At 44.7% G+C, this 17,165-nt stretch overlaps 1 protein-coding gene across 2 annotated transcripts in view; it reads left to right on the top strand.

The window, feature by feature from the left end:
- LOC307074665 (ephrin-A5b-like) overlaps positions 1-4,985 on the top strand; it is a 62,718-nt gene extending 57,733 nt beyond the window's left edge. The window contains exons 3-5 of one of the 2 annotated variants that reach the window (XM_079734922.1): positions 2,485-2,550; positions 2,739-2,819; positions 3,385-4,985. In XM_079734922.1, the coding sequence (XP_079591048.1) occupies positions 2,485-2,550; positions 2,739-2,819; positions 3,385-3,530 (293 nt within the window). In that variant the 3' untranslated portion in view covers positions 3,531-4,985. The remainder of the gene's footprint in view (positions 1-2,484; positions 2,551-2,738; positions 2,820-3,384) is intronic. The other variant, XM_079734923.1, reaches the window with a different exon arrangement.
- Positions 4,986-17,165: the final 12,180 nt, after the last annotated feature.

Genomic DNA, 17,165 nt, shown 5'->3' with positions numbered 1-17,165 from the left:
CAAACCCTTCCACCTTGTTCACTTCCTGCAAACGCTTCATCATGCCGGTTAAATGGCCCCAGCTACGTATAGAATTAGGACAGAATCACCAGAGAGAGCCTGTGAGTCATGGAGCTGAGTTGTGTTGCTTGGCTGCTTGGGTTTCCTCTCTCCAGCGTCGGGCTGTAAATGGCTCGTCGGTCTCTCCTTGAGTTAAAACCACTGGCCCTGTTGCTCTTGCTAAATGGAGCGTTGCTATTGGCTACGCAGTGGTTCATGAGCAGAACAACACAAACACAGTAACGGTTTCTACAGGAGTACGTGGAAGTACAGGACGTTCGTCTCTATTACCCTCTTCATCCGTTAACCCCAGCGCGCGTCAACTCACAGTCTATGGCCCGCGTGGACACTGTTTTAGACGGGAACTCATCCATGCCCATGTATTTATGGGAACCCATTGGACGATGAGAGAGAGAGACATACGAGAGAGAGAGAGAGAGAGAGAGAAAGACAGAGAGAGAGATAGAGAGACTGAGCAAGAGACAGAGGGAGAGACAGATAGAGAGACATAAGAGAGAGAGAGAGACATAAGGGAGAGAGAAAGACAAAAGAAAGAGAGAGACCGAGAGACAGAGATGGAGAGAGAGAGAGAGAGAGAGAGACATAAGAGAGAGAGGGACAGAAGAAAGTGAGAGACATAAGAGTGAGAGAGAGAGAGAGATGAGAGAGAGAGAGCACAACGTGTACAACGGAAGGAGGATGGCAGCTAGGGAGGTAGCTGTGCGTTCCTTCCCCGTCTGAACGCATGTCGGTTGGGTTTCCCGGACCGCCGTCTGGCTTCCAACAGAACCCGCACCGCGTTCTGGAGAGGACTCCCATCGCTTGGCACCCTCTTTTTATCATGTGTCAAGACTGCCACCGCTTTCTGATCAATGTCTTTGAAATGAGAGACTGAGAGTTGTCTGCCGGGCTGGGGCGGGGGGAAAAAAAATATACACAGGGCTGCAATGTGGAGTGGATTTACGGCTGTGGTCCGATCAAGCCTATGAATATCTGCCCAAGGAATGTGGAGCTCTTGTCCGGCAGACTGACAAATGTGCAGAACTTTTTAGCACATGGCGTAATGCACACGACGTGAACGGTGTTGCGTACACGCGGCGATAGCGCACAGATGCGCACAGCGCACACACACACACACCACTAACACATACCACATACACACACCAACAGTAGCGCACACAAACGGATAGTCTCACACACACTCAGACATTAGAGCATGCTCACACACACACACACACACACACACACACACACAAACACTGGTACATTTACCCATACATACCCTAGCACACACACACACAAGCATTCATTCAAACACACATACAATAGAATGCCGACATGTGATTTTCCCATACAAACTAACACTCACACATCCACACAATGATGGCTCTGCATCACATGTAAATGTGTGTGTGTCTGTGTGTGTGTGTGTGCGTGTGTGTGTGTTGTGAGTGTGTGATTGTGTGTGTGTGGTCAGATTAAGAACAGTTTGAGAGGCCGGGTAGCCAACAGGAAATGACGGGTCAGGGTGGTGGGGCCCTGAAGGAGGGCTCTGGGAAAGACAGAATAATAGATGTGGTGCATGGGGAGACGAGTGTGTGTTAGTGTGTGTGAGTGTGCATTAGTGTGTCTTACACACGCTCATGGATCACTTTGGGAAAATTCAACCCCGCCGCCCAAATACATAAACAGATGAATGAGTTCATGAATGACCGGCTCTCACTGAGGAACTAAATGCATAAGCCTTCAGACTTAATGTGTTGCAGTGTAATATATGTATGATATGTGTCACGTCGTGACTATATGTTATGATTGTTTGTGCAATTTACATTTCTTTGAATACATTTCGAGTAGGAGGCAATATCAATTACCTTGTATGACTGCTATGGTCTATATATCTTTGGATAAATTGTTTGCACGGCGTTACACTGCGTCTTCGTCATGTTTGCCGTCATCAACTGCATAAATGGCATCTTCTGTAGAATCAATAAGCTCAATGTTAGGCCAAAGTCACCAATCAAGACGTTTGAGTTGTTGCAGCCGCACTGCTGAAGAAACTCTTTTTGGCATGTGTTGAGACGGTTTTTCGTCCAGTTGAATCCTCAGTGTCGGACTCTGAGCCAATAGAATAAAGGCGTGGGAGAAACGGGCCTCCGACGTTCAGCTCAAGCCAATGTTACAGAGTAGCAGATGTTTCCCCGAGCAGCCAATGGGAATCCTGCGTTACAGGTTGTGGCTTGTGTAGATATTCACCACCAGATGAGTTTAGCATAGCATCGATGGGACAAAACAGGGATAAAGATATTTATAAAGTTTGAGGAGTCATGGTAGAACAAAACGTTTCACCGTTCTGGAAGGAAAAAGGTGCTCTTGGGGAGGGGGAATGCAACAATAACAAAACAACAACAAAATTGTTTACCCACGGCTTCTTTCATGTGTTCACAGCCTCTACTGTTGACGAGCGTGGAAAGAAAAGTTGCCTGCGACTGAAAGTGTTCGTCAGACCTGCAAGTAAGTGGAGAACACACACACACACACACAAAAACACGCACACGCACACGCACGCACACACATGCACCAGTGTGTTCCTCTCAGTCATTTCACTGCGATCCTTCGTGCCTCCATTTCCTGGCTGTTGAAGTGAATGACGTCTGACTCCTATAATCTTCACATCTCGCCTCACGTCTCCTTTGTCGCAGACAATTGTGTGAAAAGCCCTGGCAACGCGCAGGAAGGCGTCGATTTTGATGAGCGAAGCCACAATTCCCTGGAACCGCGAGGTTTGTTTGACTGCGTATAATTCGTGCGTATGTGTTCTGTGTGTTTGTCTGTTTTTGAGTTCGGGGAATGTTTTCTGTGGTTTGGCCCTTTCATTGTGATTATGTGTGTGATTGTGCATGAGCTCATGTTTATGTGTGTCCCTACTTTCCTTAACTTTCTACACACAAACATCCTTTGTATTATTTCGCCGTCACAACGGCTAGCCGGCTCAACGACTCCACCATTAAACTCTTGTCACACAATTGTTTGAAGTTGCGGTTCCAATGATGATACTTAACCTGTTCCTCATTCTTGTCTTCCCTCCATCCCTTTCTCTCATCCCCCCCTCTGTCTTTCATCCCTCCCATTCTCATCCCTCCCATTCTCATCCCTCCCTCCCCCATCGTTCCTCCCCCTCTTTCTCCTCCCTCCCTCATCCCTCCCTCCCTTCCCCCCCTTCCTCCCTGCCCCCCTCTCTCCCTCTCTCCTCCCTCCTTCCTCCCCCCCTCTCTCCTCCCCCCCTCTCTCCTCCATCACTCCACCTCTACTCCCTCCCTCTTTCTCCCCCCTGTCTCCCCCCTCCAGACGACACCAGCCACGAGGCGGCCGAGCCCTCTCGCGGGGACGTCAGCTCAGCCGGGCGGAGCTTCAACTCCCAGTGCCTGCTCAGCTGCTCCCTCCTCTTCCTCCTGTTCCTCTTCGTCCCAGGGGGGACCCCTCTGTCTTTATAGCGTTGAGCACGTCGCCCCACAAAAAGACAAGCGGACTGTCCCATGCGGACCTTACAGACACCCCACCTGCCCCCGCCCCCCTCCCCCACGACACCGACCCAGCCCACCTGATCTCCTCTCACAAGCCCCGCCCCCCCGTTCCCCCCACACCCAGAAGAGCACTTCGGACTAAAATGAAAGCGACAATCTCTCCCACCCTGGGGAAGAAAATAGGGGGGGGAGGGGGGGACACTATGGGAGCTTTGTTTGTTTGCGACATCGGGAGATGGAAAAAAAAAAAGAAAGTGAAATGCCAATTAGTGCGTTTGTTGTTCAAGCGTTTTAACGTTGGATGCCGGTTGTCAAGGCGACGACCTCTGAATTAGCCCGGATGGCGCTGTAACGTTGTTAGTATGCAGATATTAAAAAAACACAGTTCTAACAACGCAGAGCTTGTCACACAAACAGCAACACACAACAATAGACAGCCGCGCATACATGTTTCTGCCACACACACACACACTCAAACTGACCCAAAACACTAAACAAACTCAAACTGATCATTATTTTTTCTGCCAACATTTGAAATACAGTAAGCACAAATACGATCACCCTCAAAATCTCCTCATCTTCGAAATGTTGCGTTCAGTCCATGGGAAACATCCCAGGTCATGTTGCGTCACATGACCATGAAAAGAAGTTCAAGAAGTTCTCTTGAACTTGATCCACCAGACCCATTGATAATCAGGTACGCATGCGGGCCGATAGGAAGACAAATCAAGGATCTTTGGGGATGTGTTTTTTTCAGACTCTTTGCCAAGAGGAAGGATTGAGACTTTTGGACTTTTGATTAAAATTATTATGAGTTTGGATTTTGCTGTCTCAGAGAACAGGGAAGATTGAAAGACTTCCCAAAATCAGTGAAGAGCAGAGAGGAATAAAATCAGGAAAGAAAGAACTCAACCTTTAGTACTTTCTTTGCTCTGAGTTTGGTGTTGGGGGGTTAGGGTCTGAGAGGGATTGCATAATGTATTTTATAGAAATGAATCTCATTATTCAAGTGTAGCAGCCCTTACAGGCCTGTTCTATATTTGAGAGGATGAATTCGTAGAAGTTGATATGGTATTTTGCCAGGCAAACGTATTTTCCTATTTATTGTGAAGTCCTTGTGCTTTTTTTCTGTTCTGGTTTGGTCTCTGCTACAGTAGAACAAGTGATAACATTTTCCACCACCCTAGCAACCGTTCCATTTGATTATATCACACAGGTTTTTATTTCTTACAATCTGCTCATTGTTTACAGTCGCTAGCTCTTCATTTAGTGAACCTCAATTAACTGGATCTTTTTTACGCGTTTTAAACAGGCTGTCGTAATCATATTATGTATGGGTATTTGTGTTTCAGGTTAGTCATAACAAATTGCACACGGAACATGTCTGTTTTTATTCTTACTTATCATCCAGTCGTTTTTATTAATCACTATCATAACATGACAAGATTACAATTATGTACATAAGAATCAAATTCCTACAAACCAATTCAGGGACGTGTCCATGCCTACCATGAGAGAGCCACGGTCATCGCTCGCACAGTGAAGTTAGGGGGTCAGCACGACCACGACGACAAGTAGGGAGCACACAGCTCCATACATTTCAGTGGCTATCGATGTTTTCAGAGTGACCACTTGATTTAGAGCCCCCCCCTTGTTTGATTAAGTGGCCCCCTCGATTTGATGTCGTGCAGAGTGGCCCCTTGAAGAACCATCAGCAGGGGCCCTCCTCTTCCTCGTAATTGCCGTAGCGCAGGATGAACCAACGAGAGAGGAAGATAGGGACAGTGAGAGAGGGACGACTGAGAGAGAGAGAGGGAGGACAGAGAGAGAGAGAGAGAGGACTGAGAGAGAGGACTGAGAGAGAGATAGAGAGAAAGAGGGGACTGCAACAGGACAGAGAGGGAGGACTGAGAGAGAGGGAGGACTGAGAGAGGGAGGACTGAGAGAGAGAGGACTATAACAGAGGACTGAGAGAGGGAGGACTGAGAGAGGGATACTGTACTGCAGGAGTCGGCGTTCGTTCTCTGCAATGAATGTCATTCTGACACTTAGTGGAGGTGAGAGATATCAAGATAGAGGGGGAAGGTACTATGTGTATATATATATATATATATATATAATATATATATATATATATATATATATATATATATATATATATATATATATATATATATATATATATAGTACACATAACCGTAAGACTAAGCATAAAAGGTTTTCACCAGAAGAGAATATGATTGGGTTACCGAGGTGCTCCGGGGAGAAACCAGGCGTTCGTAAAAAGCCCGGCCGTGGTTGTTCCATGGGGAATTCAGAAAGCTGGCTACCACGGTAACCTGGTTATAGTCAGGTGGTGTGCACATCAACGCAGTGTCAACGCGATGTCAGTGACCGATGTCACTGACATCGGTCCCTCCACCCCTCGACCACAGACCGGGAACTCCAAGTCGGTGCGCCTGTGGATACTGTGTATCCAGCGATGAATCAACGTAAAACTTTCAGTGTTCGATTTTTTCCACACCTCTTTTTGTAGGAGCAATTTAACCCGAGACACAAGATTACCCCGTTGCTAGAGAGTCAATGTTTGATATAAAAAAAACAAAAAACTGCTTCATTTCATTTTTCTATGTCTTTTTATATGAACAAAAAAAAGATTGCACCCTATCTGTTTATTGGAGATAATGTGTGTGTGCAGTGCAGATACGGCACATATCAAAAACATGAATTCTGTCAGTGTTCGGCATTACGACTCTATTTACATTCATCTCACTAACCAGAACTTTGTCTACTTTCTACCTTTACTGTCGTGTATCCCACTGTGGCGTCGGCACCTCTCGGGGTTGCTGAGCGTTTGTGAATCCCTGTGCTTGGTTTGTACCCTTCACTTCTTGTTCACTTTCACTTTTTATGCTAAGCTACGTTAGCAGTCACATCATGTATGACCTCCGTTGCGGAGATGGCGAACTCTTTTTTTTTGTACAGAAGCCTGATTGCAAAAGTGTTTGTTTTGTATTAGCAGGAGAATTTGAGGTAACTTTAGTCAATTTCTGTTTCTATTTAATGTTCCATGTGGTTTCTTTTTTGTACGAGGAGGGAGAGTTAGGTTTTAAAAAAAAGATATATACAAAAAAGAGAGACTGCGCTTCACTTGACTGTGGTAACATGTAGCCTGAAGCTAACACCACTGTGCCCCTGGTTGCCTAGTGACTCCGTCCCCCGCCCCCCCACTCCAACGTCCCTAAAGTCAATACAGGAAGTGCAAGAGGGGTATCCATCCGTCCGATCGAATGAGCCACATCACACGCCTGCATCCCCATTGAACTGTACGAGTCTGCTCCATAGAGTGAGGCGTGGGCACTCCAGAGTGCAACGCTGTCGGCGGTACCGTGTGCCTAAATCACTCTTGTCCCACGGTCGCCTTCCTGTAACCCCGCCCAGGGCTAATTATCTATTTATTGTATCTGCTGTCTCTTGTTTTTTGTTCTCTCCCTCTTTATCTATTTTTCTGTCTCTCTTTTTTTCTCTCTTTCTCTTTTCTCTCTCTGTCTCTTTTTTCTCTCTGTTTCTCTGTCTCTCTCTTGCTCTCCCTCTCTGTTTCTCTATCTCTTGCTCTCGCTCTCTGTCTCTATGACTCTTTTTTTTCTTCTTATCACTCTCTCTCTCTCTCTGTCTCTCTCTCTCTCTCTCTCTCTCTCTCTCTCTTTTCTTCTTTCTCTAGACTAGAGTATTGGCTCTCCTTCAAGATAAATTCCTTCACTCCCGTTTTTATTTTTTATTGTTTTTGGTTTATTTTATTATTTTCGTTTTTCTACAAAAGAAGGCCATTGTTTGTAAATACACGTGTTGGAGCAGCTATGACTAACTAACAACAAAAAAGAAAAAAAGACTTAATAAATATTTCTTTGTCGTTGTAATTACAGCGTCTGATTAATTATTATGCTAAAATGTGACATTGGCGTGAAACGCAAAGCGAACGTGGGTAAAAGCGTGAGCCTTTTGTGGCGAAATGACAAACTCAAAGAAAACAACTGTCACCCCACGTCGGATATTGTGTTAGCATTCACTCACAATATGCATAATCACACAGACTTCCTGGAATTGGGTGAACAGCTGTTTCATTATAATCTGGAGGTGATTCACAAACTGGGAAGGAGAAGAAAAAAAAACCTGAAATGTTCTATTAATCCTGCGGCAATGTACGCAGCCTTTGGGAAATGTGCCAGAAAACGGAATCTGGTATCTTTCCATCGGCCTGCCTTCACTCTCCCAGATATTGGGCAACAAAAGAACAGGCTGACTTAAATGAAGCAATTTCCTTTCTAGTTTCTTTGTAAACAGCTAAAACACATTTAAGACGCCCGAGTTAAAAAGTATTTAGAGAGGCTTGAATGGAAAGCAGCTTTGAAACCAAATGTAAGCCCTGGAATTATACCAGGTTCCACTTTGTTTGGCTTGCAATAAGACGGACCGGTTGAATCCTGAGTGTTCAGCTGTTGCTGCTCCAAAAGAAGCAATCGAAGGTGGGGATCAAAAACAACAGAAACATAATTGAAACCGAAGACTAAACCACAGGATTGTGACGGGCCAACCCACAATTATGCTAGTTTAGCATAATCCCGATCTAATCTTCAAAGATACTTCATCATTACACCCAGGCCCATGACCCCTCTGTCTGTCCAAGAGATAAATTATTCTGAGATCCAGCAGTTCTGTTAGAGTAGGACCTCTGTGGGTGAGACGACACAGAGCATGGGTCGCAAACCAACAGTGGTGGACGAAGTTCTCAGACCACGTAAGGGTTGAGATACCTAGTGTAAAATATTACTCCAGTAAAAGTGGAAGTACTTCATTTAAACCTCGACTTGAGTAAAAGTATAAAACTACTTGGCTTTAAATGTACGTAAGTATCAAAAGTAAAAGTAATTTGGTGTAATGTAATTCCAATGTCTTGCTATGTCCTTTATCATTTAAGGTTAAAAGAAACCCCACTAACACTCTCTAAATACAATGCTTTCTATTTGCCATATCTGGTACTGATATCATTTGAAATTATCATAATTACCTCTATGTGTTACTTTGGATTGGACGGCGAATTCTTGAAAGAGGTAATCGTATGCTTCTTAGGCAGACAGAGAAAGCACTTAAAAATGAATGAGTCGTTCTTCCTTTCCACTACTTCAAATAGTTGGCTTAAATATGGCCATGGGGGCTCAATTTCAATACATGGCGCTTCTTCCATTATTGTGTGTTGGCTATAAACGTAAACGTGTCAGCAAAATTCGAAGGCTAAACAGACATACGAGGACAGAAGCAAAGTTGGGAGAAACCCGCCCAAACTGCACGAATCACGATGTGTTCTGATTGGTACACTTTGCTACACTCATTTTGATCTGTCACTTTATTGTCTATGGTCACGCATGCTGCCCACAGCCAGACACTCACGCACGCACACGCACGCACACACACACACACACACACACACACACACACACACACACACACACACACACACACACACACACACACACACACACACACACACACACACACGCTTGCAGGGGCCAAGTGCAGACAGACAAACACGTGCGCACAATCACGTTCACGCGCGCAGGGGGCACGCATGGGCACACACACACAAACACAAACAGCATGCATGTATTGGAAAGGAAAGTTGAAAGGAACGACAGGTTTTTCGAATGGAGTGGGGTAAAATGTACAAAGTCTCACAAAATAATGATACTCAAGTAAAGTACAGATACGCTTAAAAGTTACTTAAATACGGTAACAAATTACTTGTACTTCGTTACTGTCCACCACTGCAAACCAATAACTAAAATCGTGGGGGTAACACCATGTTTCCGGTTTCATTGTGGAGATATTATTCAGAAGATAAACTCAATCACGAGGGGCGAGATGGATATTTTAGAAGCTGGTTTATATAAATGTTTTTGAAACTTATTAAAACACAGACACACTGCCTTGCCACGTTGGTGTAGGGAGGGCAGGCCGAGTTTTAACCAATAATGTTAATTTACTGACAGAATTAACATTATTGGTTAAATAACTAATAACATTTCCAGCAACATGGTCAATTCAAATATGAAGCAAAAAAGCCAAAAAATAACACGTCCCAGAACGTCTACTTTAGCACGATGCCGTCTGTTTTGACACCAGCGTGTCCTCTCTCTGAGGACGGAGGACCGGTGTTGCTGTGGCTGACTTTCAATTTGTTCTTGGGAGGCAGACAGGGACCGCGGTGACCCACTTCAGCTGAGTTACCTCCTGAATCTCCTCATTCTGGGAGACGATCGCCTATTATTGGGCGCCAACGCACCTGTCATAAACCAGGGCTCAGAGTCTCCATCATCGGGAAAGACACAAGGATAGATGAGCACGGATATTTATACAGCTGCTGAAGCCATGTCAAGGACTTCATGGAAATAAAGACGAGGGCAGGAGAAGCTGTCTAGTTTTACAAGGAGCAGTGGTCCATAACGATTTTAAAGATCCTTAGTCCTTGTTTTAGTCCTTAAAGATAACCGTAAGCGTGTTAAACCTGCACTGTTACTTTTCTACTGCAGTTGTTAGCTCCATGACAAAATATCTGCACTAGAATGTTTCTCAAGAATGGAACATGCCCATCACCTTGTCAATCCATCATTCCGTTTTTTTTTATTATTCTGTCCACATTTGCCAAGCCCACCGTGAACAAAATCTCAGACGACCACAACTGTCGTCTGAACATGATTTAGCTGATGGTAGCTGACTCAAACCACTAGAGGTTGCTAATGGGGAAACGTGCATAGTGCAGGTTTAAAATGAAAACACTCCAAAAGGAAACCGAGATTGTAAATGTGTTCTAATTCTACCTCACGTCACGAGGGACCCCAGCGACATGGAGACGGACGGAAGGCCACCGGTGGCTCTCTGCCTGTTAACAGCAGGCCTCACAGAGCCTGACGCCTGATTGGAGGATACGTCCGATTGGCCAAGCACAGCTGGGAGGAACCCCAGCCATCCTGAGAAGCTGTCAGTGTCGGGAAACATTTTGGGCTGCAGCTCGTGTTTGATTTGGGACCGGGAGGATTGAGCCATATGCACTTAACACTGACACATAGGATTATATATGTGTGTGTGTGTGTGTGTGTGTGTGTGTGTGTGTGTGTGTGTGTGTGTGCGTGTGCTTGTGTGTGACAAGGGAAACGCCAGTGGAAACATTTAGAAATAGCAGATGAATGATCCCAAATATTCAGTCCAACAGTCCAAATATTCATGTTGAAATTGGCTTGTGTTCCCTAGTAAATGTGCTGGAGAACAGGAAAAGACAGACAGACAGAAAGGGAGTATTCCAGTACCCAGAGTGCGCCAAATGAGTAATCTTGGATCCAGCACTCATACTATGTTATACAGAACTTCTGATCCAGCACTCTATACTATGTTATACAGACGTATGATCCAGCAGTCCTACTATGTTATAACAGAACTTCTGTTCCAGTAGTCCTACTATGTTACAGCTGAACTTCAGACCCGGTTGTCCTACTGTGTTACAGCAGAACCTCTGATCCAGCAGTCCCAGAAAGAGAGGACCGGGACGCAGCAACTGCAAGGGGCAGAGCTACGCCTTTATTGTAAAGGTAAACACCCGCTCACCCTGATTTGAGCTAATCTGCCGATCTTAAATCTGATTGTGAGAGTAGCAAAAGGAGTGAGCGAGTTGCGGTGAATAAAGCTTTCCCTCCCATCGAGTAAACCGCGATCATGCTGCCTATCCAGCACCTTCCTCATCCCACCATCTACTGATTAATATTGCCATCATGTGTCCCAGCATGAAGGACGTCCGGCCGCTGTGATCATTGGATCTCACCGGGAGAGAGCTCCACCGGGACCTCCTCTCACCCCCTCCCCGACGCTTCTGTCTCCGTCCGCGTGGCCCAGGGCTCCGCGCCGGACAGCACAGAGCAAGGGACCGGGGGGGAAATGAATTGACTGGGAATGAGACGTAATAACAATAACAACAAGGGGGACCCCTTAGGAAACGCATGACCGCGTTAGAAGTTCCAACCTTTGTCCTGTCCCGTCCCCTCGAGCCCCCCCCCCCCCTTCTGCAGGAGTGCGGCAGCCAACCCTTAAGCAGCACCGACCTATTTCAGACTCCGTCAGGGGAGGACAGGGTCCGTCCAGCCTAGAGGACCGGCTCTATTACTGGACCACCAGTATTCCCATTCCCATGGAGACCACGCCCAGAGGGAGCGAGACCAATTCTCTGTCATTGTTGGCGCACGTCGCTTGCTCTCGAAAAGCGAAGACCCATTTCGGGATAATGTCGGCCCACTCAGTGATTCTTATCGGAATGCTGAAGCCTTGGATCAGGTGGAAAACAAAACATGTTCATCATCCCGGAGCCTCTCTTTTCTTGGAAGTGGAGGAGATTTCTGAAGAGGGAGTGAAGTGAGGCCAGAGCAAACAGTAAACACGGAGCAGTGGGCGAGTGAGAGTCAGCTCAATAGGCTGAATCGATGGCTAAGACACTCGTTCTTTACTGTAAGTGTGGGGAAGAGAAAATCCATAGGTTTGTGATGGGTATAGAGGACAGTTATTGTTGTTTGGGCCACTTATACAAACAGCCTAGAGAAATGCACGTCTGTGCAGTTAGCCTACACATATTGTGATGCTTCATTTCATGCGACTAAAATGAGGCTAGAAATAGATAAACATTCATGTTCAGTATCTTTGTTGACATTGAAATATTGCATTTTTGGAATGTAAAATGTTTTCACAATTGTTGAATGATATCATATCATTCAGAACGGCTGCCGTGGGAGGCCCGGTGCCAAAGGTCAGAGGTGAAAAGGATTTGAGAGGAGAGGAGTTGGGTGGTCTGGAAACTTTTTCTGTGGTATCAAAAATCATTCCTGTTGAAAGTGTGTTTTTCCATTCTCTTCCATTGTCTTATCGATAGTCAGGGCCTAAAAATGTACTTCACATGGCTGTTAGTTAGGATATTACCTTTGTTAGCAAAGTGAGTAGCCTAATAGAGACGAAACACGAGCAAAGCGGCACGTTATATTACTATTTCAGACTGCTTCCACCGTGGGTCGCAGACACCAGACAGCATTCTGAGTCGTGCGTGGATCGGTGTTCATCGGAGCCCTACAGGTCACGCCGGATACGAATCAGAGAGAGAGAGAGAGAGCAACACTGGTTTTCTAAGGCCAGAAGCCGAGGGACGAGCATATGCTGATTTGACGTTGTTTGGAAAGATATCGAACTCTTGGTTCTATTTGCTCATTGGACTGAAGTGACCTTTTCCTTTTGGGTCCGTGTTTGTGTGTGTATGTATGTGTGTGTTTTTGTGTTTGTTTGTGTGTGTGTGTGCGTGTGTGTCGGTGTATATATATATAGATGGATAGATATAAATATATAGATGTAAATATCTCTTAATGTTAAGGGCAAGACCCTCAATTGATTCTAAATCAAACTCATAGTTTATGTCCTTGACTGAGCTCGATGAAGCTCCGCCCCCACCAGGGCTCCATCCAATTGGACAAAGCCCCGAGGTTTGTTCAAACAGGGTGACGACATCCCACTCAGCAACAATAAACTTGAAAACTAGAAGACTTCAAAATGTCCAACGTCATCTGTTGGCCCCTTTCCCTCTGAGCCGACAAACAGAACTGAACCCTGGGGAACCCCAACCCTGGGCAGAGCTGCGTTGTTCTGCCCCGTGACCTGTATCTCAACCTGGGTTAAACTCTGGTCCACTGCAGTTGGCTCTACCTGTACAACCAACCGCAGAATGTGAGTACTGTGAGTGCAATGCTTTCCTCAGTATACTATTACATCCTACTGTTGTGAATCGTACTCTGCGCACTCAATCTGATGCTATCTGGGAAGTCTGTCTATCCGTGCTCAACTGACCATCACATTTATTATAGCGATTTGTTTCAGGTTATCTTACTTTAAAATGACCCAAACCACTGATTTCTGTTTTGGTTTCGAAATGTAATCCAAAACCAGGAAAAACGTTTTTTCCGCCAGTGGTCAGGTTCCCAAATGTTCCCAGTGTTGCCATAGTAACACGCCACATTTCATGTTGCTCCCATGATAATGAACACACGTTATCCTGCCAAATGTGCAGCCAAAGTCATGAAGTCAACTCAAATCATTCTGCAAAAGATCTGTATTAGCTTTATGTTCCAAATAGGCTGCCTGCCATCGTGTAAAGGTATGTACCTTCCATTTAACAGCCTGGCGCCCTGCCTGGTCAGAACCAAAGTGGACAACGGTTTGAGAATTAAAGGCAAAGCCTATTGTCTATAATTTAGTTTAAACACTTTTGGAAGAATCCATAGGCCACTTGTTGAGGCCTGCTTTGGCTGACAGTGAGTATCAAGGCAGAAGCATTGACAATGCTGGCGTTGGCAACATCAGCATTAAACTTTGCTGCCTCAGCAACCTAGAGTATTGGGAATAAAAACTGGGAAGTACCATGGATTCTACCGTTCTCCTAAAATGGTTTAGCCTCGTGAGACCGTCCTGATCTCTGAGTTCGCATTTCACTGTTTCTCTCTGCAGATCAGTCTGGCTTCAATCCTGTTAAAAGCCTCTTCGGAAAAGTTACCAATGATGGGCCAATCAGTGCTAGTAGAAAGGGAGTTTTACGTCATGATAAACAAAGAGTACCGCAATCTGCAGAATTTTTTAAACAATGGCGGAGCCCAAGGAAACCTCAGAGGGCCCTTCCCAGAGGAGCAGATTTAGGAAGAGATTTGCTTTACCTCCGACAAATTCGGCAAGTGCAAAGACAGCGTCTCTGTCATCCCTTGTTATTTAATCTGATTGGCTGGAGAGTTTTGGAAAGCACAACACCAGTCCCCATATGTGGAAATCAATTGCTGCCCAGCCAAGGCCCGACTGATTTCATTGTGAAACGCAAACGTGAATATCTGAATGTTTTCACAAGAAAAAAGGGTCCCAACTAGATGGGAGGATAATTAAAACCTGATGGTAATATGGAATGAGTTTGGATATGTTAAATTTGGGTAAGCAATGTCGTTAAGGTCAGGGTTAGGATATTTTGAATAGCAATGCAGCATGGGGAATAATCCCTATAAATGTATATTTAGTCTATCCTCTCCCTCCTGTAATGGAGGACCAAAAATGGCTCTTCTTCACCAGTGATTGGGGACCAAGGGCGTAGGAACCGGGGGGGACGGAGGGGACGTGTCCCCTCCAATATCGGAGACAGGCGCATTTGTCCCACCTAAAAACTATACCGGATCTGTCAGGTTTCCGATATGTGTCCCCCCCAATGTTAAACTCATTCCTACGCCCCTGTTGAGGACACACAGGGACCCTAGCAGTATAATGCAGGATTACTGGGGTTCCGACCGTAGCACACCAGCACAGCGTTGTGTGCAGTAGCGGGTGCCCCCGTGCCCCTAGAAGTACAGCTTACTCAGGATTCCAGAGCCCTCCCATATATTAAGAGACGCCGCGGGCTCCAGACGATGCCGCCCATTGACCCTCACCACCAACAGAGGGTTGTGTTACCTTGTACAAGGACTGCGAGGGTTATGGTTCATCTCGAGTGCGGCAGACTTCTCGGCCCTTATGTTCAAAAGATGTAATCTGGATCAGAATGATATGAATGAAGGAAATCCCATATTTTGCTCTCCGGGGTTAGGTATTCCTTTTTACTCTTTTCAAAGCAACATTGGATAGAATCCACTTGATCCTGAAGCAATTTTTCAGGATATCCAAATCCGGATTACCAGTTCTCTAAATGGGACTAGCCTACATATCACAATCTAGCCTACTGACTTTGTAAAGAACAGGAAGGATAAACAACCATTGATTGATTAATCTCATATGATTAATACACAGTCATAACAAATAATAATAAATAAATATATTGTTTTTCTACTTGTACTACTATACTAAGGTGAGTAGCTGTAGTGCCAGAGTCTGTTTAGTTTGAGTACCACTAGACCTAGGTAAGAAGTAGTATTACTTAAGTAAGTAGCAGTATGTAACCCAGGTTACTAGGCCTTTATTAGAAGTCCAGTTTACCAGTTAATTGATAAATAAATTAATAAATTAATATTCCTTATGTGGCAGATAAATGAATAAATAGGGTTTGATTTAAAATAATCTTCCATAAAATGAATAAATAGGATTAATGAATTACATCTTAAATATGTTAATAAATAGATTAATATACACAAGTTCATTTATATCTGTTAAAATGAGTATTTTGTTTATTTCAAGTGTGGCGAATGTGCCTTTCTCAAAATGTACCAAGATTTGGGTGACATGAGGAGTTCACGTAAGGCAACATAGCTTAGCCAATCAGACGCCGTCAAGGTGTACGTGCAGTTCCTCTCTCTCTCTGCCGGACCGTTGTCGAGGTGGCGGCATGCGAACTTTTTGTAAAAGAATATAATTATTTGTGTGAGACCCAGATATATTATATATATGTTGTTACATATATATGTTGAGCTAAGTTGCCGTGGGTTGATTGGCGGACCTTGTGTTGTGACGGTAGCGAAGGAGAACGTGAGTTGTTTATTAGCGTTAGCTCACGCCATTAGCCGCATGTACTTCGTACATATTACTGAACTCCCGTGTCCTTGTCTTTTCAAAGCGGAACCTGGACTGATCTGAGCGGTGTATTCTACCTTGTACCCGGAGTGTATGTGTATGTGATGTTTGAGCCTCTGGTGAGTGACTTTATTGATGTTCGTCTGATGAACAGAGTTTTGTGCATCTGTTAATGTTAATGTGGATTAACAGGGCATTAATTTCATGTATGTTGTTAGAAAATGTCCTATATTACGTTGTTTTATTTACATTACCCCCACTCTGTGTTTAATCTGAGTGAGCGACGGTAGAAAAAGGAAAAGTATGTTAATGTTGAGAAATGTGTTTATTTACATTTAAAAGTATATTTTAATTATATGGATATTATAGTAACCATCTTTTTGGCCTTTATAGGCTGGGTCTTTTGCTTTGGTTGGATTGACACCTGGTTGACATCTGCATGAGGATTCTTCTTCCGCTGGGATTTCTCCCATCTCTGTAGAGGTAGTGGGGAACCTCAGTGGTAGTGGCGAGCTGCCCGAACCAAAGACTTTTTTTATTTTGTTACAAAGATTTTCTGATTTTCCCATATGCTGCATGTATTGAGAAACTGTGGTTGATATCTCATGTTTTTTGTTTTGTTTCTTTAAATCCACACAATATACCATATTTAAAACTTTACTTTTTGATTGTGTGAGTCCTTTCACTCTGTCACTCAATGCACATTGCAATACCCCTTTCTCCTATAGCGATCTAGACTCTTCTGATTTTTCTGGCCCACAAGTTAATGCACTGATAAGTATATAACTGTATCTCCCAGTCCTACCATCGAAGGTTAGAGCTGTTGATGGTTACAAGTACTACTAGAGTTAGGTTAGTTGTAGTACCACTAGCCCTAGGTTAGAGGTAGTCGACTGAAGGAAGTAGTAGTACTACTATAATTAAGTTAGTTGTAAGTATGCTCTACCACGCGTGGTGGGCGGTGGTTTCCATGGGGCTGGCCCCGCAGAGCCGCCCAGG

The sequence above is a fragment of the Pollachius pollachius genome, assembly GCF_949987615.1.
Source record: "Pollachius pollachius genome assembly, chromosome: 4".
Lineage (NCBI taxonomy): Eukaryota > Metazoa > Chordata > Actinopteri > Gadiformes > Gadidae > Pollachius > Pollachius pollachius.
This window is presented reverse-complemented; position numbering and strand designations above follow the sequence as displayed.